Below are 25,285 nucleotides of genomic sequence, written 5' to 3' on the forward strand. Positions count from 1 at the left end.
CTAATGAGAATGACATTTTAAAGGTTGCTAAAGTCAATAGTAAGTCATTCACTATGCACAACTTTATTAATAATCTCTTCTTTCAGTGACCCTCCAATATAATGATCAGTGCAGTTCCATCTACTGGTGTGTGTGTGTGTGTGTGTGTGTGTGTGTGTGTGTGTGCGTTTGTGTGTGTGTGTGTGAGTGTGTGTGTGTGTGTGCGTGTGCGTGTGTGTTTGTGTGTGTGTGTGTGTGCTTTATATTCATACATCTGTATGAATATAAAGTTGGGGGGGGGGGCGCTCTTTAACCTGTTATGGATATCACAAGTGTTTTCAATGATTTGATACCCTGAGTAGAGGACATAGGCTTGGGGTGAATTTTAGTACAAACAAAAACATCTTTGCCAAGCAAACACCAAAAAAAAAAAAGGACATAACTAAGTAATACCACCTTTCTTTCACACATAAATAAAAACCTGTACTGATCAGTACATTAAAAACCACAAATGTAACCAGAGAGAAATAAAACAACAACGACAAATCACCCATGACAACACAGTCGTTTTCAGCTTTACAATATGCATATATTCATGCATATATAGTGTGTATTTCCCCTTACATACAGGCGAGTGGTTGGGGACTATATGGAGAGCCTTTAGTTATACCAACTCCCTCTGCAGAGACTAACACTGATTATTAAGAGACTGGTACAAATGAGAGCAAACATAATTCACAGGACAGGCTGAGGGGGGAGAGGACGGGGACTGATTTTGTGCAGCCTTGTAAACAGAGGAGGCCACACAGCCAGAGAAGATGATGGGTAACAGACATCCACTTAAAGCAGCAAAGATAGGACAGATTACTCGAGGTGGAGGCTGAGTGGGAACCAAGAAAAGAATAGGTGTGGGGGCTTTTTCTTCCAGCTTACCATTAAAGTATTAAAAGTGGTAGCGTCACCTCACAACGTTGCCTCGTCTGTTTTCCGAAACATCAGTTCTGATGCCGAAAATTAAGTTTAGGTCATCGACATGTTCCTGCCTGCACTGCTCAAGAAGGAAACTACTCAAAATGTAACAAACGTGGACTCTCAGCAATGTAACACAGCATCTTATGGTAAAGAAACCTATGGGCTGAGTGAGAATTTGACAGGGGGGGGGAGAGGGTTGAGAATGAGGGTGTGACAGGCAGATATAGGTCACTGGGTCTTCAAAGGTACTGTAACAGCTGCCCACCCCCACTTCTCACCAGCCCCCTCCAACATCCTTTTAGGGTTTTTAAGAGCTGAGAGGACAGAAAAGCTCAGACAAATAACTGGATGCGCTCACGGATGGTCTGCCGACAGATCGGGCAGGTCTTGAGCGCGGCGCTGCAGTCGATGCAGGAGGCGTGTCCGCACTGGAAGACCAGCTTGATGTGGTTGTCTATGCAGATAGGGCAGGTGATTCGCTCCTCCATCTGACGGTAGCGAGACTGCAACTGCTCCAGCAGGTTGTGCTGCTCTGAGTTCTCTGTGCCGGGGCTGCAGTCCACCTCCGTTTGGTCTGGGGTGGGGGGTGGGGGGGTTGGAAGTGGTCAACATGTGAAGAAGAACTGAGTTTACAGACTTAGACAATAACTAGGTTATTGTTTTCTGATGTTAATAGAAGTCAAATTTATGAACACTGTGCAAGATAAGACTGTCCTGGTGTTCAAAGATAATAAGGTTGCACATACGGCAACTGACCATGGATATAGCATGACTCAAAATGTCTGACAATGTCATTGGTTGCTTGTCCTCAACACATTACCTCAAGACGGCTTACAAAGAAGTCCTGGGATGCCCACACAAAACGTGCACAGTGCATATGGGACTTTGACATCATTCAAACTCATGAATTAATATTAAGGCGAAAATCAGTCGCAACACTGAAAGCTACATTTAAACTGGTTTAGAAAAAAGAAACGGTACATGCAGATAAATTACAATATTGAAAAGTTTGCTTTTAAAAAAACAAGCAAACCCAAAAATTAAAGCTGTTTAGCCACTATCGGGCTCATCATTATGTTGGACAAAGAGATATTTCTGTCCTAAACATGAGTATATACTTATAGCAGACCTTAAATGTTTTGTCTGAAAATGTTCCATTATATCCTTTTCCTAATAACACATATAACAAGAAGAAGAGGCGTTTTCTTACCTTGTCTAATTTTCTTTGTGATTGTGACTTGGCATTTGATGCATTTCTTCATTCGATGGGCACACTCTGTTTAGACAAGGATCAGGTCAGCCAAGAGATACAGAAGCGATACAAAGAGAATACAACAAAAAATACACCTACAATATAAATAACACACAAATCAATGATCTGCCAGGTGATAACAGTGTGGCCCTTTGCGGCCGTTGGCATCATCAATAATGGCCATCAAAGAGTACTCCGCCAACTCCAGTCTCCACCCACCTTCACAAGCCACGCTGTGCTGGCAGGGGCAGAAGAGAACCAACAGAGCCAGCTCGGAGCAGATGAGGCATTCGCTGGGCCCCGGCGGTGTGGGAAGAACCAGGTTGGTCATGGTGTTGGGTGTAGTGTGGACCCGCCGCAGGCTAGCGCTGCTCAGGCCCTGTCCACTAGTGATGGCTTGCAGACGCTGCAACCTAATAGACAGCACACAGCAGTGTTTCATTTCTAAAGCTTTTTTTCTGCAGCAGCGGATTTCTGTTCCTCTATAAATTCTAGTTTATTTGCATTTAAAAAAGGGCATATGCAGTTTTAAACACCGCACTATGAAAATGGCGTTAACAATGTATTCTTTGGTTTATCAATCCAACCTATTTAATAGTAAAATTATCCAAAGGCATTATGCTTTTACAAACATTTACCTGTGTTTCTCAGAAAAGCTCTTGATGAGCTGCAGCATGGCGCTATCAGCCACCAGGTCCAGGGGACTCTTTCCCTTGTGGTTGGCGTAGTTGACGTCAGCCCCTTCCTGCGCTAGAAAACAAGCGATAGCTGTGCCAACACTCAGCTCGATATTCCCCAGAAGACCTGAAGCACTCAGCTGTGGATCCACAGGATGGCAGTGGGAAGAGAGGAGGTGAAAGACAGAACAAGGGAGAAGTTGCAGTCAAAACAAACACGTTTCTGAGGTAGACCACCACAGACACACGTACTCTTACAAAGGCTAACAACTAATCTTGTGGAAAAAGTAGTTGAGAATACATTAAAAACTTATTCAAGGACAGAGATTATAGTGAGGACAAAAAAGAAAATAGAGGTATAAAACAGTACGATCCAGCTAAGGCTGATACATAAAGCCGAAATGTAATCAGCACTGAAGAACTCCCCCAATAACTAACCTGCTGACAATGGCCAAAACAGCCCTGACCACTTAAGTCTAGCCACCTTCATGGTTGTGTGTGTGCGAGCATGCATGCATGTGTGCGTGTAGGTGTGCTTATTGTAGGTCTGCGTGCGTGCATTCGTGCGTGGGATTGGCAGGTGCCCAGGATGCTGAGTGGAGCTGCAGTGTTTGCGGTCATGTAGACTGGAAAGGACGTTCTTCATTGGTGCAATGATATTAACAACAACTGATGTAACAGTCATATATAAAGTGCTGCACAAAGCATGGTGTCAAGATCTCTTAACGAGGAATATTAAACTAGTTCTTGTGAGTAAATGGCTCTCTGACAAGTGTGATGGAGATTAAAAGGGATGCTGTGACATTATAATTTTGATCATCAGCAGCGGGTGGATAAAGTTACAATGTTACATTGCAGGTATTTAAAGCTGCTCTAATGAGTACTTTTTTAAATTTGAATTATAACCTAACATTGCAGTTCCACTCAGCTCTACAAAGCATTTTTTGTGTCTTTTAGCTCATTGTTTTAGTTTTATGACCCACAACTTCACGGCAAAAAATGCTTAGAAACACCCAGTGTCTGCTACCTGCTCAGCACCAAACAGCAAGCAGACACAGTTAGCAGCCAGCTGGTCAACATAGTGGTGCATTTAGCAGCTAAAGAACCAGATATTTTCCTCAGAAGTTGGTGGCAACAATAACAGACCTAAGACTAAATCAACCCCATAGACTATAAAGTAGGGTTGGGCAATATATCGATATTACATTGATACAGTGATATGAGACTAGATATCGTCTTTGATTTTGGAAATCATTATAACGCAAATGGCTCCTTGAGTGTTGTCTTTTCTGGTTTTAAAGGCTGTATTGCAGTAAAGTGATGTCATTTTCTGTGTTCCCAGACTGTTCTAGCTTTTCTATTTTACCTTTACCCACTTGGACATGTCCTTGTCATTATATCTACATTACTAAAGATTATTTATGTTAAATCTCATTGTTAAGATATTTTGTTAAAGCACCAAGTGTTAACCCAAAAATATCACCACAATATCGACATCAAGGTATTAGGACAAGAACATGGTGATTTGGGATTTTCTCCATATCCCCCAGCCCTACTATAAACAAAGACCTTTACATTTCTTCCCTCTGTTTTGTTTACCATTCCCTCCCTGCTTCAATTTTTAGTCCGTCCAATTCCTTTTTTCTGCACCTTTAATGTTAATCCACCTGCCTTAAGTGTCTATTTACCTATTATTCCATCTACATTTAATCCTCTTTGAATGAACATATACCATTTGCTGTGGCCTGTAAGTGTATGCAGCCATATCGTCAGCATGCTTTGTGAAGTAAAGTACTGAAGCTTACTTTCTGTATGTGTTCATATGTTATCAATACTCGAACATAAGAAAATGTGCCAGTTTGAGCTTTTTAATAATTTCTCCCCTAAACCAGACAAAACAAAGCTTTTGTGTTGATGAATGCACATTAACTTTCCTCCACCCCAAACCCTGGCAAACAGTTACTGATTTGAAAATACTGATTTTGAATTTCTTTTAATCAAACTCTATTTGCTCACTGTAGAATAAATAAAACTTTAAATGGAAAATTAGAAACCAGTTCAAAGAACAAATAAACATCATCCCACCTCCCCGTTTGTTCTCACCCTGCAGTAGAGCGATGTGGAGCAACCCTCGCTGCTCTCCTCTGTGCTGCTGGTTCCCACGGTGGGACTTAGCATAACATTGGCCAGCTGCGGGCGGAGGAGGGCAACGTGCATGGCCGTGTCACCGTCCTCATCCTCCATGTTGACGTCGGCTCCCTCGGACACCAGCAGCTGCACCAGGTCGATGTGGCCCTGCGTTACTGCCAGCTGCAGCGCTGTCTGGTTCCGGTTGTTGCGGATGTTGATGTCACAGCGTCCCTGTGGAAGAGGTTGTGAATGAAATGTATAAAACTATGGTGGTTGCGTACTGTACTGCAACTCCCGTTCTGTATTAATCTATACAAAAACAACAGAAAAACAGTTTTAAAGGAGTCTGATGTGTTACTGGCTTCAGCTTACCTCCTTGACGAGGATCTCGGCAACATCACGGTGGTTGTTGAGGGAGGCTAGATGCAAAGCAGAGAAGCCGTCCTCCTTCTTTACATCCACCAGCTGCCTCGCTCTGGCTAGGATCTTCTCTGTGGCCCTGCCACCAGGACAAACAACACAAGACTCAATCCCTCAAGGCTCATAGCTATATCTGTGATAGTTGCTGAAGTGCTTTTTACTGTACTGTTCCTCCCTTAAAAAATGGACGAATGTTGCTGTTAGCACAAATACCTTGTGCCCAGTAGTAAGGAAAAGAATTCTGATATTGGTCATTGAGGCAAATATTAATAATTTTCTTATTAATTGTGTTACTTTATAAAATATTAAAAAAGCCACTTTCATATCACGTCTTGGTTTAGCCTAAGTATTACATACAATACAGGAACCCGATGAGACACAATGGAACATAATACGTCCAACAACACTGCTGCAGAGAGTATATGCCACTCAGAATATCTTCCTGTGCCACAGTGTACTTGACATGAGCATGGACAGACATATAGCAGCTTGTTCAACTCTTAACAAGGAAACAATGAGGCACAATAGGCAGCCACTTCTCACTAAACACAATCAACTGACCTCTTGATTGACTAACCTTTTCTTCCCCTACCTAAAGTGTTCCAGGTAAACTGTTGCTTTAATCCTTAAACAACAGTAGATCCCTTTTATCCTTGTAGCTTGCCATCATCAGATTCAGTATTCAACCACAGTGTGCTATAATATGGACAGAATATCACAATCAACACCTCACAGCTCGACAAAACTGAGAGCAGTACGCTCAAATCTTTCCCGGTCAAACATTTTACATTTATTTAGTCAGATAACAACATGTCATTTTTAATGTGAGGAGCTCTCTGAAAGTTGTCACCGCGGTCAATAAAGTGAGAGTATTGCAAACGTATTTTGTGTGATTCAGGCAGTAGGCTGATGCTGCTGTGTGAGGCTGGTCTGCACTGTCGAGGAGTCCTTTGCTCTATAGCTGAGCCTGCTTTATGACATGTGAAATTGAAGCTGACAGCCCTAGCGAGCACCCAGGAAGCTGGCATGCCACCATAAAGGCTTAAGCACGACGTGACCCAATCTTCTACTGACGTAAGGCTAATTTTAATGTTAGTTATGATTTCCCTATTTAGGACTACTGGTGTTGCAGAGGTTTGATATACAAGACTGCTGTCAGTTTTTCAGATTGATCAATATATCAGGATGAAGGAGACTGATGGACAACACACAAGGGATGCTTGTTGCTCCCAGCAGAAAGGGGAATGCCACCTAAATTAAAGCAACAATGAGTAAGAATTTCTACCATCTAGCGTTGAGATCATAAAATCGCAACAAACTCTCTCTCGCCACGCAGTTTAAAGTATGTATTGCAGGTACAGTAGCCATCACGCTTCAAAAAGCGAAAGTGTACAAAAGGCCGTCTATCAGCAGTGGTTGTTGGCGTGCATGTCAGAGAGTGGCACGGACACGCGCTTCACACGGGGCAAGTCGTGTGCCTCCACTGAAATTTAAAAACTCAGCGCGAGTAAAGATGGCAGAAGGAGGGCAGCCACAGCAGTGTTTGGTGAGCAAAAAAGGCAAATCCAACTCTGTTGTCTGGGAAAAGTTAATGTTAGATAACCCTGCGGTCCCTCTGCCTCTCCGCTGTAGTAGACATTGTATTCCCCCAACACGCGTTATTTACTCTGTTTAAAACTTTTTCCAACTGGGTTCATATACCTACTACTGCTCAAAACCAACAGGAAAAAACATAGTAATGTTCCCTCAGCATTTAGTTTTTTTGTTAAACTGTATGTAAAATGACTCGGGACTCACGTAACGTTATTCTAAGGTCTATATGTGCTGGATTTTTCCTTAGTTTGTAAATAAGCCCACTGAGAGCAACATAATTGTTCATACTTTAGCACGTTTAGTAATGACAGTAGTCTAGTAGTAGTCATAGTAAGTAAAAATGTGACTTGTGATGCAATATTGTTTCACGTATCTGGAATTGTTCATTAACTGCGTAAAGTTATGTGTGAAAAGCTGAACCAACTCAGTACAGTAGTAAAACAGATTTTATTCTGATCCAAAGACTCTTTTTGTGAGATAAAGGACACTAAAGACTATATTCTGGACACTATCCATTTCATCCAAAGGTTAATGAGTAATCGTGATTTCAGTATTGAACAAAATAATTGTGATTATTATTTTTTCCATAATCAAGCAGCCCTAACAACAAATCTCTCTCCCTTAACTCTCATATAAACCCTCCCAAGTTTAATATTAAACAATTGTCCCTTCCTTAACCAACATAACAAAAGCACAATCTAAACACTCGATCCTTCCTGAAGCTCAATATTAGTCATTCTGCAACCTTTAAAACTTAAGAAAATTGTCCGACTGAATGAAATTAATTATGAGCCATTTATGCCCATCTTTTTTAAATGATGCATCTAGATAGTGTTATTAGGTTTGTATTACACTGTTAAAATGCCCCAGTAGCATAGAGGGAACTTGAGAAATGCAATTTTTTTTTTGCATCAGTGTAAAAAGGGGCCTTTTAATAACAATATAATAATAATAATAATAATAATAATAATAATAATAATAATAATGTATACCTTATTAATCCCACACGGGGAAATTACAATTGTACAATAATGAAGCTCCAATTAAGATAATTAAGAAATATCAATGTTTACAGGCTCATTAGTAGCAGATTGCTGATGCATTTCAAATGCATTACAGAGGGCTTGACCGCTGAGAGCCTGGGCTGCTTTAGTATGCTCCGCTGGGTGCATTAAAAGGGATGAAGGCTGTTGGGGAGACATTGTGTTGGAGGTCATTTGTACCTGCAATGCAGCTCCGTGTGTGTGTGTGTGTGTGTGTGTGTGTGTGTGTGTGTGTGTGTGTGTGTGTGTGTGTGTGTGTGTGTGTGTGTGTGTGTGTTGAAGGTATTGATGGAGGGAAATGCCGCTATTAAGTCGGCTCCAGAGCACCTTGGCTAGCAAAAGAGCTCACCCTCGCAGATCTAAAGTAGACACTGCCGTGTCAGTTGTGTCACCTTTGTGCCCACTATGCCTCATTTTTCTGCATTATTTCCATAATCTTTACTCCTGTGTCTTCATGAATATTCAGACTTGGGCTGACGTTTTGGGGCAGTTTTGTACAAACACTCCTTCACACAGCTAGAGGGCATCTTGGACACACTGGTGATGACTTTTCTGGAGACTTGAGTCATCATTTGGTTATTTGTGAGAGTCTGCATCATGCTTATTTGAAACTTGCTTCTTAATAAAAGAGAAAGAAAAGTACAAGTTCTAATTCTTGAAGTGACAAATGAAAAATATATTATATATAAAAATATTTCTCAGAGTGAGAATGCTGTGAAATCAGTTTACTTTGTACTGTCGAAAGGCACAAAATACTCCAGAAAGAGTAAGAGTAAATAGGAAGAATAGAATATACTGTTGGGAAACAAAAGGGATCTGGTGAAAGTGAGGAAAACATAGAAGCTACGTGGACGTGCGATTACAGGAAATTGGGAGAAATTCAGGCAAATATTCTTACCTTTCAAGTAATTACAGTAAACAGACTAATCATTCTATCCTACTCTTCTGTCAAGCTGAAAAACTCAAGAAGAAATCTGGCTGCTTGCCTTGTTTCTTTTCTTTCCCAGAACTGTTTGTGAACTTGGCCTTTAGCCCTCTTTTTCCATTTCCTCAGAAAAAGAAAATGCTTATAAACAAACAAAACAATCTCATCTTTTTGTCACAAAAAACAACCGAGGGCCACAGCTGCTCCAAACAGTGTCCCATCAAACAAAAACTCCACTTTTTCCTTTCCTTTAAAAGCGAAGGATAGTTAAGTAAAATATCAATGTATCAAATATAGCGGCAAGCAGAGATTTGCGGGTTCAAACCTTTTTCTCAATAGCAACTTCAGTGTAATTTCACACATCTGGTCCAGCGTCGTTATAAACGTATCCTGCAAGCTTTGTAACGATTGGAGAAACAATTCTACCGCTTCGCGGTTTGAACCTTAATTAGAGGAAATCTCTGAGTGTGTGTGGTCCCCGGCATGCGCAGTACAGCAGCAATGGCATGGAATAGCTGCATTCCTAGAGCTAGAAGGCTCATTAATTACGGTTCACCGGCAACTGGTGTCATATACCAAAAAGTGTCATATGCCCAATAAGTGGTCATCCGCCAAAAACTGATTGCTGTCTACTCTACGTGCAAATACAATCAGACATAGACACATGTTAGATGAATGCCCAGGCTCTTTGGCTCTCTGTCCATTCCAAGCAAGCACACGCTTCAAACGGGCACCGCACTAGTTACTATAAAATTCTAAATAAAAAAAGTTTCGAATTTCCTCCAAAAAAATGAATAGGTGATAAGCTGTGATTGATGACAAATTTACATATAAAAATTTGTCATTAAGCCAGAATTAACAAGAAAAACATACTATACAACAAACACAGCACATACACGATACAGATGTACCAACTCATGATATACGAATGAACTGGTGAACTAAGCCAATCCTGAACACTATAAATCCTGTGTCTCTACTTTTGGCGCAGCGGCTGATGTCAAGCTAAATGAGTGCTTGGGAGTGCAGCCTAAACTCCCAGCACTGCACATATGACAGTTGCCAGAACAGATTGGACATTTATTAAATGACTGTCTACTGCGGCCTCCACTTCTTTTTCCTCTCTCAATTGCAGTTATTGCTTGCCAACGGTCTTTTCTTCCCCTTGCTAAGTCTACATTTGTCCACACACTGCACTCAAGTACAATGCCGTCCTGAGATTAGATTTGCTGTAGGATCTTTTTTCTACTTGTGTATATGAGCTGCGAGGGGGATGGTTGTCACAGTGATGAGGAAATGTGGGTCACTGGCAGGTGAAGTTGGGAGGTCACAATTTAGCACTTCAAACTTTCCTTTGAAAAGAAAAATGGATCGACTTACAGTAATTTTTTTATTGGTTTAGTACTTGACAGACTGGCATAAGTAGATGGTGGAGTCTGCAGGAAAATAACCAGCTGGATGGTAATCTACTCACAGCATGCAAATCTTTATTAACAACAATAACAGGTCTTCCACATAGTATCCATCAAATTACATAAAATGCAAATCTCCAGTTGAAACCTTGAACGAATAGGCAATGCCTCAGGGAGAAAATGTACGGTGATGCTAGTGTTTTTTCATTCCTGGTTCCTTTCCTTTATGGCACCTCTTAAAAAAAAAAAAGAAAAAAAAAAAAGGGGGACAATTTTCCATTACATTGTTTAGCTCATGAGGTCATGAAAGCCCTGGAGCAAAGAAGCAGGAAGTTTACCATGGTGTGCACTGTGAATAATAAGTAACTCAGTACTGTGAGGGGATTTCCTATTTTTTAAAACATGTGGAAAAAATATAAATTTTCTTGATCTTAGTGATCTTCCTTACCAATGTGATTAATTTTGACTTAATAATAAATTATGCAAACATAAATCACCTGTTAAGATGGTTTTCGAAGCCTTTTACTGTAACGATTTAATTGTACTGCTAAAATTAACTAGCTGTACTGCACAGTGCACCTTGTAAACAGTCTTAGATATTCATATAATAATATTCAAAGGACAAGCTGCATAACTGTTAACGTTGGTTTGAGTCATGGGAGAAAACAAAGTAAATTATATAATTCTGTATATAAGCTAATATGTAACATTTAGATTTTAAATTGATTAATAACATAATATTAAAATAAATTCAGAGTACTACTGAGGACTTTCTAAAAAAGGAACCATTCATTTTGGTATATTCTCTCTACATTTCCAGGCTATTCAGGGTGTGTGGGTGCTGATGTGATGCAACATAAACAGAGCAGGACACACTGGCACACCGAAAAACTAGCCAGACAGAAGAGTTGTGTTGGAGGGATGAAACCTTTTCATTAGGAGAACATTAAGTTATGCGATGCATTTCTGCTTGCCTGGTCAGTGCAGAGTCAATGCTCAGCTTGTGATTAAGCACCTCCAGTGGCAACCAGCCGAAAACCAACCAGTCAGAAAACCAGTCAGAATCATGTATCCCTGGTTCGGCATTGCTGAAAAAATGACTACACTAAAAGTACAGTAGTTTGGGAAAAGACCAAGTCGATGTGTAGGGAAACAGGGTGCAAAAGTAAATGTTGCATGTTTGACTGCTAGCCTGCTGACAGCTGCAGAAGCTGTGTGGGTAATGAGCTCTCTATCTGTAACTGATAGTAGTGTTGAGAGTTCACCTATGAGTCCTCATTTGAATGCACAGGAGAGATTCTCACACACGTGCCCATAACCATGATTTCTAAGGCTTACATCAGATACAAACACTCAAATTACCAAGACACTGAAAACAGCTCAGCAGACTGAAAAGAATAGACATCACAGTCTGTATATTTTTTCACTTTGCATCTTAAGGAAGCACACTGTTGAAACGCAGTTGGATTTATTTAGTGCATACATTCTTGATGGCAAGCTAGATTTAGGGAATGCACATTCACAAAACATGGCTGTCATTTGTCCATTGTAGGGCTGACCCAAATGCTTTAAAGCATTTGAAGCTTGCCATGCCAATGGTATTTTAATCAACTCCCAAAATAGTATTGGAATGCATTTTTTTGTTCTGTTATCCAATCCTCACAGACTCTATTTTCCTTAAAGGTCTCTGCCAGTCATCACCCCAGACAGCTGACTTTAATTTCCCTTCCCATCGTAGCAAATGAGGGAAATCTGCCTGTAGCAAAACACACAAGCCCACAGACAGACTAGAAGCGTTGACCTATCAATTTAGACATGTAAAAAAACACTTGATTGCTGTTGCGTGAGATGTGCGACGGATGTCAAAGCGCCCAAATTATTGCCATTATTCACCATTATCTGATTATTGTCAGTCAGTTGTTGAATATTTTTCAAGCTCAATCAAAAAGTGACAAGAACCAAAGCTGAATGTTGGAGCAGTTACAAAAATGGTTACGTAAAACTAGCCACCAGCGCCTTGACCTGCTGAGTCGCAGGCACCACCATCAGTTGGCTTGAGTTGAGTTGAGGCAGGCAAGTTCAGACTGCTGCGACCTTTCCCTGGGACGTTCCAAAACGGTTTTGTCTTGTTGCGGATCTTTGGTATGAACTGGATTTAAGAGGCAGGTCTACTAATCCTTCTAAATGAAGATTACGAGAAAATACCAACTATATTGAAGTTTGGGTTTTATAAAATGTCACTTCTTGTAATATGAGTGGCCCCTGGGTCGTAACTCTTAACCAAGCATTAAAACATAGTTGCAGAAAGTTTTGTCTATAATTAGTACTCACAGTTTGTTTCCTTTAAGGGCAGCATGATGCAGCAGGTTGAAGCCCCTGTGGTTCTGCTGTGTGAAGTCAATGTTGGGCACCAGGACCATGATCTCGATGATATTGCGGAAATCTTTAGCAATTGCGTCATGGAGCGGTGTGTCCCCATATGAATCCTGATTGAGAAAAAAAAAGTACAGAGTATCACCTTAGTACAGAGTAGCACCTTAGTACAGAGGAGCAAAAAATGCAGTTTTGTCTTCAAACAGCATAATTAATCTATTAATCTATTATGTATAATTATATTATACATATAGTATATAATTTATAGATCTATAATCTCCTCTATAATACAAAGGTGTCAATCTGCAACCATGACATGATTTTGTTCACTAGAATTTTTAATCCTGAAATCTATACTGTATACTAATTTGGTATCTATATTATCTACGCGATTAATGTTTTACTACATTCTGCTTGTATGTGGCACAAATTAAAAAGTGTGGGCTGCTACCCCATGTTTTTAGCTGAGTAGGAACACTACTCAAGCAGAAAAAAATGCTGTTAGGGAATTCAGGGCCTGGTTGCAAGCATGTTAGACGGTCTGGAATATGCCCTACAATAGACACTAAATGGTTTTAATGAGAATGAGAGCTGAAATGAAGCAGGGTCACAGTCATGCTGACCTTAAAGCATGACTGTACTTCCCTAAATGTAAATGTGCGTGTTTACGACTGCTTGGAAGGGCAATGTGTGAGTTGCTCTAAGTCATGAGTTTACTAATCCTGACTGGTAAACAAAACCTTTACAGTAGTTGTAAAGTAAACAAAAAAATTATTATGGATGTATGGATTCTGCTTTTCTGTAAAAGTGTACTTGTGCGGTATGTGTATTGCTGTACAGAAATCAACTAACTAAGCCTATTTGAGCATGGATTTCATTAAAGAACCTGACTATGTTATCACACATGACAAAAATGTAAGCAACTGGATAATCATGTCATGTCTCCAAAGCTAACAATACTGTACAGTTGCTAAAACTACACCAGCACCGAGCTGGATTTCACTTGTTTTTTATGCCAGAGAATCAACCAACACCAGTTAATGCAGCTAAATAATATGTAAAGATAAAAAAACATGAGAAACACACCTGCAGGTTGACGTCAGCCGAATGTTCGGTCAGCACTCGCACCACATCAGTAAAGCCCTTGTTGACGGCAATGTGGAGTGCTGTGCACATTGAGTTGTTCAGAAGGTTGACATTCGCCCCCTTGCTCAACAGCAGCCGTGTGATCTCTGCCTGATTGCTAATCCAAAAGAAACCATAAACAGAAAAAGACACATACAGAGATTAATCCTCACTGTCCTCCATGGCCAAGCCTAATGGTTGTATGTTAATTAACATAAATAGCATCCTTTTAAAAACCTGCCACTTTGCAACCCAAAAAAGTTATATATACACAAGTACAAATTCCGGAGGAGATTTTGTTAAATGTTCTTCTACTTCCTGAGCATGTGTCATGTGGTGAGAGGAGGCGATATATTAGCTGACTGATTAAGCAACAGTTTAATGCAGTCCCTTCTGTGAATAGATTATCACATTACAAGAAAAGAGACAGGCAAGTGCTCTGCTGTACATCTGTCAGTCTCCAGGTCTTTCTAAAGCCACAATGAGCAGAGCTGCGTGATTGCGTGAGTGCAAAAACTGTGTTTGTGTCCTTACCCGAAGGCAGTGTAGTGCAATGCTGTGTCTCCATCTTCATCCTTAACTTCTATGGAGCTGTTGGCTTGCAGCAGGGCCTTCACTACCTCCATGTGGCCTTGGTGAGCTGCAACCTGTAGTGCAGTCTTGCCCTGGTTCTTTATATCCACCTGTCAGGAACACAAATGCGGTAAAGATTCACTCAAGGCGATGATAGCCTTCACACTATCAGAGCTGAACATAGACTGGCTGGAAATAATCTGAGCATGTTTGTCATACACTTAATAATCCACATAATCCTAATTAGGAGTAGAGTCATCACAGAGAAGAAATGTAGTCAAGACCATAACAAAACAAGTTCTTATATTTTGCTTTGATTTAATTGTGCAATGAATTATTACTTTTTTTACTATTAAAAAAACATCTTAGACAATATTTTACAATATATAAAATATATGCTCAAGTGATATGAAGAGGCAATTATAATATGTCTATTACTATGTCAACAAATGTTATGATCTACTGGAAATATTGTATAAATATATATCTATCTATATATATATACAAACACACCCGCACACACACATTATATTGATGACAATAATATAATAAAGAAAGTCAAGGGAAATGTTTATTGTCAAATGTTTATGAACAAGGGAATAAAAATATGCGTAAACAAAAGAAGAGCAACATATTCCCTAAATTATGTATTCTACATACAGTACTATATTTACTACAATGAGGAGTGGAAAGAATGCTCTGCCCCAGTGCTGTGTTGGAGCACAATACCCCAGAGTCAATACTTAAGAGTGGTGTGAAAACGTGTGGTCTAGTCCAGAGTCGATAGCTTCATCGGACAGACTGGCAAATGCCAGCGTACAGCATGTCCCTTGCCTAATCTGGATAACTAAGTCACTGACTCTGGCCCTTAAATTCCCAACCGTGTCTTGGTGTCCTGATGGAAAGAGCTCTTGGAACGGGCAGTAGACTGCAGCAAAGAGAAGGAGTGCTGCACTAACCTTGTCAGGATACTTCTGCACCAACTCCCGCACTTTGTTGGCACTGCCGTGTGCAGCCTCAATGACCAGCCGACTGGGATTGTCCTGCTCTGTGGACTGAGAGAGCAGCTTCTCCAACACTGAGATGACAGTACCTGAACCGGCAGATTTTTAAAGAGAGGAGAGACAAGAGAGACAAAAAAATGTTTATTTAGCTTAATCAGTCCAATGTGAACAATATGATTAGAAATGGTGTCGCAAAGCCTTCCACTGGGCTAAAATAGCAGAGATATGGGTTAGTTGAGCTTAATGCAACACCACAGGAATGAGTCAAAATGCCCCTTCATGCAGTGTAATCTGACCACACACATTCACAAACACATACTTCTGACATGATGACAAATGTCTGCTGTACTGCCAAAGTATCTCGCTGTCAACATGCAGGATCATGACATGCTTTAGAGAAGAACTTTTCAAGGAATGACACCTGGAAACACATTGCTGAAAAAAGACAGACAGGGAATGGCGTGACAATGGCCATGAAAGCCACAGCTGGAGTCTGAATGCAGTCTGAGCCTGCATGGCGGAGACAGAGCTGGAATTAGGAAGGATGGAGGAATGAATGCATGCAGAAGGTAAAGTTGGAGCTGGAGTGTTAGAGATGAGCCCCCCTTGTCACGGCATAGGCCTTACTTCCAGATTCGTTGGGGTTCTCGGCTGTCATTAGGTTGGCGTCCACCTCCACGCTCTGGGCCGAGAGGCACGCTGGGTTAAATGTCCACGTCTGGCCTCCAAATGCCACCCGTAGGTCACCATCCGCATATACTTTCAACACCTTCCCGGCCTGGCCAAGCACCTAGGAACAAAACCGTAAGTAAGGTGGATGTGGAGTGGATCACTTTAGAGGACCATTTACTGTGCTTCTGTAATAACCAGGCCGCATTCAAGCAAGTGTCTCTGAACTTTATCACTTCCTGATGTACAACCAATTTTAAGGAAGTAGGTCAAGTATAATTCAGAGGTAGGTCTGCCAAGTAAAGGCTTTACTTTAGCAAGTGACGCAGTTTACATCATGCACACAGACGGGGAGTAAGCTTAAGGTTTCCAGAATACAGAGGGAAGACAAAATCATTGTTTTATAAGTCTTAGTATAGTAAATAAATAAATAAATCATAATAAATCATTGGTTGGTCATTCAAAAACAAAAGGTTAAATTAAGTCATGAGTCTTGGTGAGAAAGTTAAAGTTGAGTTAAAAAACGGATTTTGGATTTTTTCAAGTCAACTCTAAAGTCCTCATGACTTTAGTCTAAAGATTCATGACACAATGACACTTGAGTCCACACTTCTGCCTCTACAGTTTGGCATGAATTCAGCCTTATTAACTAACTCTGAAATACCATGAAGAATTAGTATCAGGCTAAATGAGCATACAGGAGCCATGCTGTCTGTCCACTCTCCATGGCCAGCCTGCAGTCTCTTCACACTCTCGATGTCCTCCAATACTCTTACTAGTTCGCCAACTCCAAAAGTGTTCACCTAGTGGAAAGAAAGACAAATTGTTAACACATTTGTTAAGCTATTAAAATTAAAAACTGAATACATACTGATAACCCAACTACACTCCTGTTAACGTTTGGAACCATGTAAGATCCTACTTTCAGGTCTTCTGGCCGAAACTAATCTCTAACTCAATACCTTGGTGAGGGCCCCAGGATGGAAAGTCCAGCGGATGTTGTTGCTGTACTGGACTCTGACATCTCCTCGGTCAGTGATTCTATGAACAGTTCCGATCCGGCAAATGTACTGCAAACATAAATTGTCTGTGTCACCCAGGGTCTCCCTCTGCATGGCTGTGACCTAAATGTTCCCTTTAGCAGCTGTGATTTGAGAGTTGGATGCTCAGTTTCCTTTCACTCTGTTGCACGCTAACATCCATCTGAGCCACTTATATGAATATTCTATATGTCAGGCTCAAGAGGCACATGTGTTTTGAATCTGAAGGCATGTTTGTCTAAAACATAAAGAGTACATACTATGCGCAAAAGTACAATGAGTTCATTGCAACTAAAAAAGAAAATACACCTATTGTGTTAATAGGTTTGAAACTGTGTGATTTGTCCTTCTGGCAGAAGAGAAGACTTTCATACCTCAGCCATTTTGGGGTTCCATCCTCCGTGGCCCTCCTGCATCTGTCGCAGGATGTCCACCTCCAAGAGACATTTGACCTTGTCACCCTGCTGGAAGGAGTGGCCATCAGCACTCTCCTGGCGCTGCAGCTCTGCATGCTCTCCTGGAAGGACAGGTGTTATATTGGAGACTTACGAGGGTTTCTGAAGTTTGGTTTTGAAGTCAACCTGTCGGTGGTTTCTGCAGACTTTCATATTCACATAGTTGTAATGTTTAAAAAAATGTTATGCAACAATACCAAAACACATTACAATAATACAGGGCAAACTGCCACCCAACAAGTTTTTGACCAATTCCTGCAACAGACAGAAATTATTTCTAGGTTGAGGATGAAGTGGAGCTCAGCCCTTCACTTCATCCTCAACCTAGAAATAATTTCTGTCTGTATTAAGAAGTGACTATTGAGAAAAAAATGAGCATACTTTGAAACAGGAATCAGTCAGTCTTACCGAGCTTTGGTAGGTGGTCTTTGTAATAGAAGCCCCCTTGGCCGTCAGATACGTATTTGAGGTCTACCTTGCCCTTGTGGCCCATTCGGTAGACATTGGTGGTGCCATTAGACCAGGTGACGCTGGCTACACTGCGACCAGACTCTGTGTCCCAACCGCGAATGTCCACTACCTTCCCAACCTTACCCTCCCCGCCTACACACACACACACACACACACACACACACACACACACACACACACACACACACACACACACACACACACACACACACACACACACACACACACACACACACACACACACACACACACACACACACACAAATATGCAATAAACATTAATGCATCATTGTGTGGGAGAAGTGGGAGATAAAGCCAATGAAAGAAAAAACAGCAACAATTTTGCTGTAGAGACATAAGCTGACAAGTGACATTCACTTCCATTTTTTAGAGCCAGCTCAGTTCTTAATGGTTTCTTCATATATCAAAGACCTGTCAAAACAGAATTCCCCTTCTTGATTCAAATACAAAAACATCAAAAGGAAAAAAGAATAAGAATCACCATTAAACAATAAAACACTTCACAAGATGGTTTCAGATCTATACATCAGGTTTTATGATGTAAGAAAACTCTTGTTGAACCATTAAAGTCATTAAGCTACCTCAGTGCCCGACCACACCAGCTAAACCAGTGACCCGTAAGACTACATGGTGGGCCGGGGGCTTCTGAGCATGCTCAGAGCTGCCTGTATGGCTTACCGCATACACCATTTAAGCCTGATGAGTGACTTAACTAACCCCAGGGCGCTGATTTCAAAGACACCAAAAGGACATTTTGACTCATTCGCTCTAGCCCAGGAAATGGGAACGTTGCTATTCTCAGAGAAAACGATGACTCCAGATCAGGAAACATAAAGACATATTAGCATTCCATTGTCCCCCTAAAGGGAACATTTAAGGGCTTTAATTAAGCCCACTAATGTGGAAGATTGCTTTCAATTATTTAAACTATTCCAAACATTAGCCAATGCGGGCTGGCTGTATCTGAAAGAGAGCACAGTCAACAAAAGTGTAGATTTGCAGTTTGACACATGATGAAAAACTGCAGACATTCATGGAAGCCACAAAAAGACACTACATCTACATTATCTTGCAACATAGACTATATTTTAAGTGAAGGGGTTTCTCAGTTTATGCCACTACATGGGGTTGGAAAAAGAAAAATAAAGAAGATAAATGTTACGGAACAGGGGCTCTGTATAGGCACTCACAGACATCTGTGGAACACACTCATGAGTCACTGGCAATAAAAATCCACGCAGACACATACTAACACGACATTTCAAGGGTTTATGAGACGTGAGGTTAGAATGTTATTATGGGTTGTGGATGGTGAAACACTTTGAAGAGGTACAGCTCCATGCTCAAGAAGGTAGGGGGCCTGCTGAGTCGGCAGCACCAAGTTAGTGGTTAAGAACAATTCCCCCCACGCACCACTCACCGTCTTGGTTGCCCCAGTCCCAGTCAGGTCCACGAACCACTTTAACCCCCTGGAAGATTCCTTTGAGGATGATCCGCGGGAGATTCTGCCTGGGTGCCAAGCTTACTCTATGATAAAAGCATGGAGACACATCTGAACAAACTGCTCTATCAACCATCTAAGACCATTTAAAGACTTGATATGAATCCCTTAATAAAAAATATGTTCCAAGTATGCATATTAAAACCACAACAAAACATGTAACAGCTTTGGATCTGTGGCTAACCAAGGCAGACACATCCCAAAAGCCAGAAAATATGCAGTATCACAATATTTCTGAGCAAATACGTTTATGGTTCTTCATTATTCACAAAGAAAAAGAAAATGGCTACTGTGCATTGAGTATAAGACAAATCAAGTTGCTATGATCTCCTGACAACTGACTAAAAAAAATACCTTGAGGAGTTTACATGTACACAAGCTTGCTTTTGTTTACATTTATTGTTTCTGGCCATAACATAATGTCCACAGTGCTACCTGTTTCATGTTATCCGGTGCTCATGACATGTGCGTCTTCTGCCTAACAGACAACTTCTCATTAGTTTACTGAAGGGGTAGTTGTGGTAGTTCTTCAACAAATGGTCAAGAAATAAGTAGGCTAAATTCTACTTAGATAAGTGATAGTATTTCAGAACTGTGAACAGCTAAGATCATAAAACACACATTGAGAAAACCTGTGCCTAGCTGCCGTCATTAACACTCTACTATAACACACTGACCAACAGCCTCAACTGCAATTACAGATTCAGGTACTCAGGTGAGACAATCATATTCTCACTATTTGACATACCTTATGGTGAAGATTTGATCAGATCTTGTTGCAAAGGAGCTGCCTATTCCCATACTTTCTTGACGAGATCAAACCCCAGCTTCCATTTAAACCAAACAGCTTTTTGTATAGACTCAAAGTCATATAGAATCCAATGTGATCAAAAGAAAAAGAGCCTTGTGAGAGCTGTCGTCCTCAGGGAGCCACATAGAGTTTTTTACTGCTCCCACATGTTTCTCTAGCTCTGGGGGTTTTGCTTAAAATTAGACTTGGCTATCTTCATCCCGCGTCACTGGATAGATTTTCCAGGTTAATGGGAAAGATCAGTAAATTTGGCTCTGAGAGCCAACTATCTCAGTGTGGGACTGGGCTTGGACAGGTCTGTTCTGAGAACGTTGTGTATCTGTAAAAAGAGCTTTGAGCCTAATCCCTGGACAGCAAAGCAGGCCACCTCAGGGCAAAGTATAGAGCATGCACGTGCTTGCATATGTAAATATCTAAATATATGGACTGTATAAATGGAGAAACAACAAAAAATGCAACACACATAGTACATAGGATTTGTACAAACACATTTTTCTGCATTGCTTCAATGTATTGAATTTATTGTGTAGCTTTTATTCCCTTTTTTATTTGAGTAATTCGGGACATAAATTGGTACAACTGCGGCAAGCCCAACTACCAGATATAGTAACAGACTTCTTGAACTTGTAGTATTAAGAGTCATGGAGGGAATGTAGCAAACTGTGCCAATTTCCTGATGGCACAAAGCTGATTTAGCTCAGACTTGAAGGACTGATTGAAAATACACCAAGAGTAGTACTGTTTATGACGGAAGAGCTGGTTAGTAAGAGAAAAGACTATTATTTTTACTATTATTTACAGGAGTAAAGAGGATGTGAACTGAAGATGTCCCTAGAAACAAGAACTCAGTGTTTGACATGTTTGTCAATGTAGCTACTCTGAGAAAGACAACAGCTCTATCAAGGGATCAAGATTTCTAATCCTGCTCGGCCAAATGTCACCCCAGCACCCAGACAGGAACAGGACAAGATAACCTACACCTACTGACACGACGGACGGCTAAAGTCAACAGGCAGCCAAGGGTTATTTTTACTGTTTAAAAAAAGGCAGTGGAATAAAAAGAATTAGCATTTGTACGTAGAACTTAAAAGCACGAACACACACACACAAATAGGATTGGCGTGGTGACCGAAAAATACAGTAAGGCTACGAACTAGTGTAATGACACCAGTTGGGGTCAACCCTGTTAGCATTTACTGTAATGTGTTTATGGTACCTTAACAAAAAATTCAAATCCAGGTAAGAGCAGACTCATTTTTCAAAGCATACATTGTCTTATGTCTGACAACTCTGCTTAGTCCACACTTCACCTACTAAAGCACCAAAACCCTCTGTATACATACAGTCCCTGACACTGATGAGAAGTTAGCAGTTAGCCAACTACAACCAAATTCAGGTGAAATTCCAGGCAATTATGACTAGCAGACCAAGAAAGCACTGCAAAACTCTGCAGGCCAGTGGCCGGGTTGGGTTGGATGTGCATTAAACAAGAGTACTACTGTTGTGTACTACCGCTTCACCTGAATTGAGAAGGTCAGGTGGGGCAGTTAAGCTTGATGTGTGAGTGAAGGATTAGGCATTGAGTTGACCCGATGTGTTCCCTGGAACTCCGTGTGTATTGTTTGTATTGAAGAGCCAAGCTCCATACCAACCATCTCCTCCTGAACATACGCTGCCCTCAGTAATTGGCATGGACACACGTCTCAATGTAGTGTAAACCTATTTGTTTTAACAAAATGCAGCCATTCAGAACACTGAACAGCATGGCTAGGTATTGTCAATGACTTTCTGAATTGATTTCATTCTGATTAGCAAGGTCACTTTTACTCCTGATTGAATTCAAGTGGGTTAGGAACATTTCAGTTACAATACCAATTTTGCCTGGATATGAAAGCGATTCTACAATTGTCCAAGATTCCCCCTAACCTGCTGCCTTCTTAAAAGTACCAATGTTTACATACAAACAATAATACAATAAAGTGCCGATAACTTGAGGTGACAAAGGCACCCCTTTGAACAGGGCCATGCCAGTTTTTTGCTTACCAAAATATAGCCTAACATTGGAGGGTTATTTAACCCCTTTCCTAAAAAGCTAACATAGTTGGTAGCAATGGATTCCTTATGTTTTCATGTTTCATATGATACAGACAAAGATTTATTCTTGTATTTTTGAAATCTATTTTGGATCATTCAAATGAAATTTAATTTAAATCGGAAAAACATCCCAACTAAACAGTTATCTACAGTACAGTAAAGCCTCATAGTATTTGGATCAGAAAAACTACATTGCAACAATATTAAATCTAATCTATTAAAACCTTGTATCCTAAAGATTCACAGTAATGTCCTAATGTGTTTTGAGGAAACAAAACAGCCATCAGTCATCTAGGTAATTGAAAATGTTAACAAGCTAATCCTCACACAGCTGAGAATGTCTACATGCTAATCCAGTTAAATCTGTTGTAATTACAATAGAACACTTATGTAATGTTATTGTACATCCGGCTCAGGTCTCACACCATGTTAGTGATGGTGCAGCTCGAGTGTCAGTGAGCTGCAGCCGTTTATAGTGTTGACAACTTCTCAGTGCCCCCTCTGGACACCAACAAAGTTTCTGCCTACAGTATGTCAAGAACTACAAATAGATCCACTCTGCTTAAATCGTCACTCAACTCAACACATGTTTGGTCCACATGAAAGGAGTCCCTGTTAATCATGCTAAGCCAAAACCACAGTCTCCTTACATAAATCACTGCTGGCACAACAACAATAAGCCCCACTCATTATGAAACCAAACCAAATTTGCCTTTCCAAGAAAATATCAAGTGGGTCCCATGACTGCCAGGTTAAAATATGTCTTTTAAAAAGCTGTCAATGAAATATGGGTCAGTGTGGTCTGGAAATAAAGATGCCTTGTATGTTTAGCACCACATACTGTAGAGCAGATATCTTCAACAGGTGGTCCAGAACACCTAGGGGGTCCGGGGGCTCTCCAAATTATTGTTACGTTTTTTAAGTTTTTTCAAATGAAAATGTCTTAACATTAATTCTAACATTATTAGCAAACATAAACACCCACTGATGATAGGCTTTCTGGCCTATGGGTGCGGTAGTCACTAAGGCCATCCACAGATACAGTAAATCCTAAGGAATCACTAATGTACGTGCACATGTATGTTTGACCTTCAAATATTTATAAAATCCCGGCAAATTTTTTATTTTGATAGCTTAGTATTCTATGCACAAAAAAAACTGCACTGTCTCTCCTTCAGTTGAGGGGTCCTTGGTTTAAAAACATTGAAGGCCCCTGCTGCGGAGTGTTCTTCACTTTCATTTATCTGATGAGAAAAGAAGTGATCATCATGTGATGTTCTGCCACATGATCCGTCTCTCCCACTGCTGTGTGACAATCACAACTCCATTTTCACTGAGATTATGGAAAGATGTCTTTAAAGAAAGCATGAAGAGAGACGGCAAGAACTGAATGTTATGAATAGATCATTTCATGTTAATATGATGAGCTGTAAAATACATTGATCAAAAATCTCTCTTCTAATTTATTTATCTTTGTTGTCATGCACAATTTGCAGACATTCACTTGTTTCTTCATCACTACCTGTAATGAAGGTCCTCTTCATCACTAATATTTTGCAACATTATTACACTGTAGCTCCTTATGTTACGGGTTAATGAAATGAGGCACAAATGTTGCGAATGCTTATTGGATAATATTAACAATCGGTTTTGTGGAGGTCGCAGATAGTGTTGATTGGAGGCCAGCCCTGTCAATAGAGACACATGTACTCAGTTTGCTAGTTCTGTTACTTAAACATGTGCAGTATGGTATAATCTTTTCCTGATAAATTGAATGCAGGTTAACAGTTGCTGTTTGTGCAATAGTAGAATGTTTGTGTTCAAGTAATTCATCCCTGTTCTGTGCCCAAGGGAGCACCATTTTAAAGGTTCCGGCAGATACCATGTTTCAAGTAGAGAAGGGGTGTTTCAGTTCTATGATTAACTGTACTTTGATGAATTGTTCAGACTAATGATGTTTGATTGTATTAGGTGACATAATGCAAGTAAATTGAGATAACAGTAGGGAAGTAGTATTGTATTCAATGTGTTGGTTGTATTTTGTATGATTGTTTAGATTGAGTACATTTCAGAGATAATGTCAGTGGAAGGCTACAAAAGGCTTCCAGTTTCCATATAGCACTGCTGCTGTCAGGATAACATGCGGCTTGTGGTGCTCAATTTGCTTCCGGTTCAAATCCCCGTATGGACCCAAAAGGTTGGGAGCATAGATTGGTGCCTGGAGAGATGCCAGTTCACCTCCTGAGCACTTCCAGGTGCTGTTGAGCAAGGCACCGTACCCACCGACCGCTCAGGGCGCTGGTTCAGCTGGCACCCCACTCACTCTGACATCTCTCCATGTATAGTGCATGTATAGGTCCTGAGCATGTGTGTGTATTTCAGGCCTGTGTGTGAGTACTAACAAAAATCTTATCTTATTATCTTATCTTAATTTAGGATAATAAATGGAGTGGAGGTGGACATTTTGAAGGCAGACTAACAGGTCTTTGAGGGTCAGAATTCTAGCTGATAGACAGGTGTTCAAATACTTATTTGCAGCTGTATCATACAAATAAATAGTTAAAAATTCATACATTGTGATTTCTGTTGTTTTTTTAGATTATGTCTCTAACGGTGGACATGCACCTACGATGACAGTTTCAGACCCCCCATTATTTCTAAGTGGAATAACTTTCAAAATAGCAGAGTGTTCAAATACTTATTTTCCTCACCACACACACACACACACACACACACACACACACA

General features: G+C 40.6%; 1 protein-coding gene across 7 annotated transcripts in view; it reads right to left on the reverse strand.

Moving 5' to 3' along the window:
- Nucleotides 1-272: 272 nt before the first annotated feature.
- mib2 (mindbomb E3 ubiquitin protein ligase 2) overlaps nucleotides 273-25,285 on the reverse strand; it is a 39,122-nt gene continuing 14,109 nt past the window's right edge. For 5 of the 7 annotated variants that reach the window (XM_034876548.1, XM_034876547.1, XM_034876545.1 and 2 more), the window contains 16 exons: nucleotides 19,555-19,661; nucleotides 18,051-18,245; nucleotides 17,562-17,704; nucleotides 17,110-17,217; nucleotides 16,846-16,950; nucleotides 16,106-16,268; nucleotides 15,434-15,567; nucleotides 14,436-14,584; nucleotides 13,863-14,019; nucleotides 12,735-12,889; nucleotides 5,383-5,509; nucleotides 4,984-5,241; nucleotides 2,842-3,020; nucleotides 2,423-2,616; nucleotides 2,162-2,227; nucleotides 273-1,525 (listed from right to left, as the gene is read on the reverse strand). In XM_034876548.1, coding sequence (XP_034732439.1) covers nucleotides 1,284-1,525; nucleotides 2,162-2,227; nucleotides 2,423-2,616; nucleotides 2,842-3,020; nucleotides 4,984-5,241; nucleotides 5,383-5,509; nucleotides 12,735-12,889; nucleotides 13,863-14,019; nucleotides 14,436-14,584; nucleotides 15,434-15,567; nucleotides 16,106-16,268; nucleotides 16,846-16,950; nucleotides 17,110-17,217; nucleotides 17,562-17,704; nucleotides 18,051-18,245; nucleotides 19,555-19,661 — 2,482 coding nt within the window. In that variant the 3' untranslated portion in view covers nucleotides 273-1,283. Of the gene's footprint in view, nucleotides 1,526-2,161; nucleotides 2,228-2,422; nucleotides 2,617-2,841; nucleotides 3,021-4,983; nucleotides 5,242-5,382; nucleotides 5,510-12,734; nucleotides 12,890-13,862; nucleotides 14,020-14,435; nucleotides 14,585-15,433; nucleotides 15,568-16,105; nucleotides 16,269-16,845; nucleotides 16,951-17,109; nucleotides 17,218-17,561; nucleotides 17,705-18,050; nucleotides 18,246-19,554; nucleotides 19,662-20,383; nucleotides 20,892-25,285 lie in introns of those variants that run through there. The other 2 variants (XM_034876550.1, XM_034876546.1) reach the window with 2 other exon arrangements.

This window comes from Etheostoma cragini, chromosome 7 (assembly GCF_013103735.1).
Source record: "Etheostoma cragini isolate CJK2018 chromosome 7, CSU_Ecrag_1.0, whole genome shotgun sequence".
In the NCBI taxonomy this organism is placed as follows: domain Eukaryota; kingdom Metazoa; phylum Chordata; class Actinopteri; order Perciformes; family Percidae; genus Etheostoma; species Etheostoma cragini.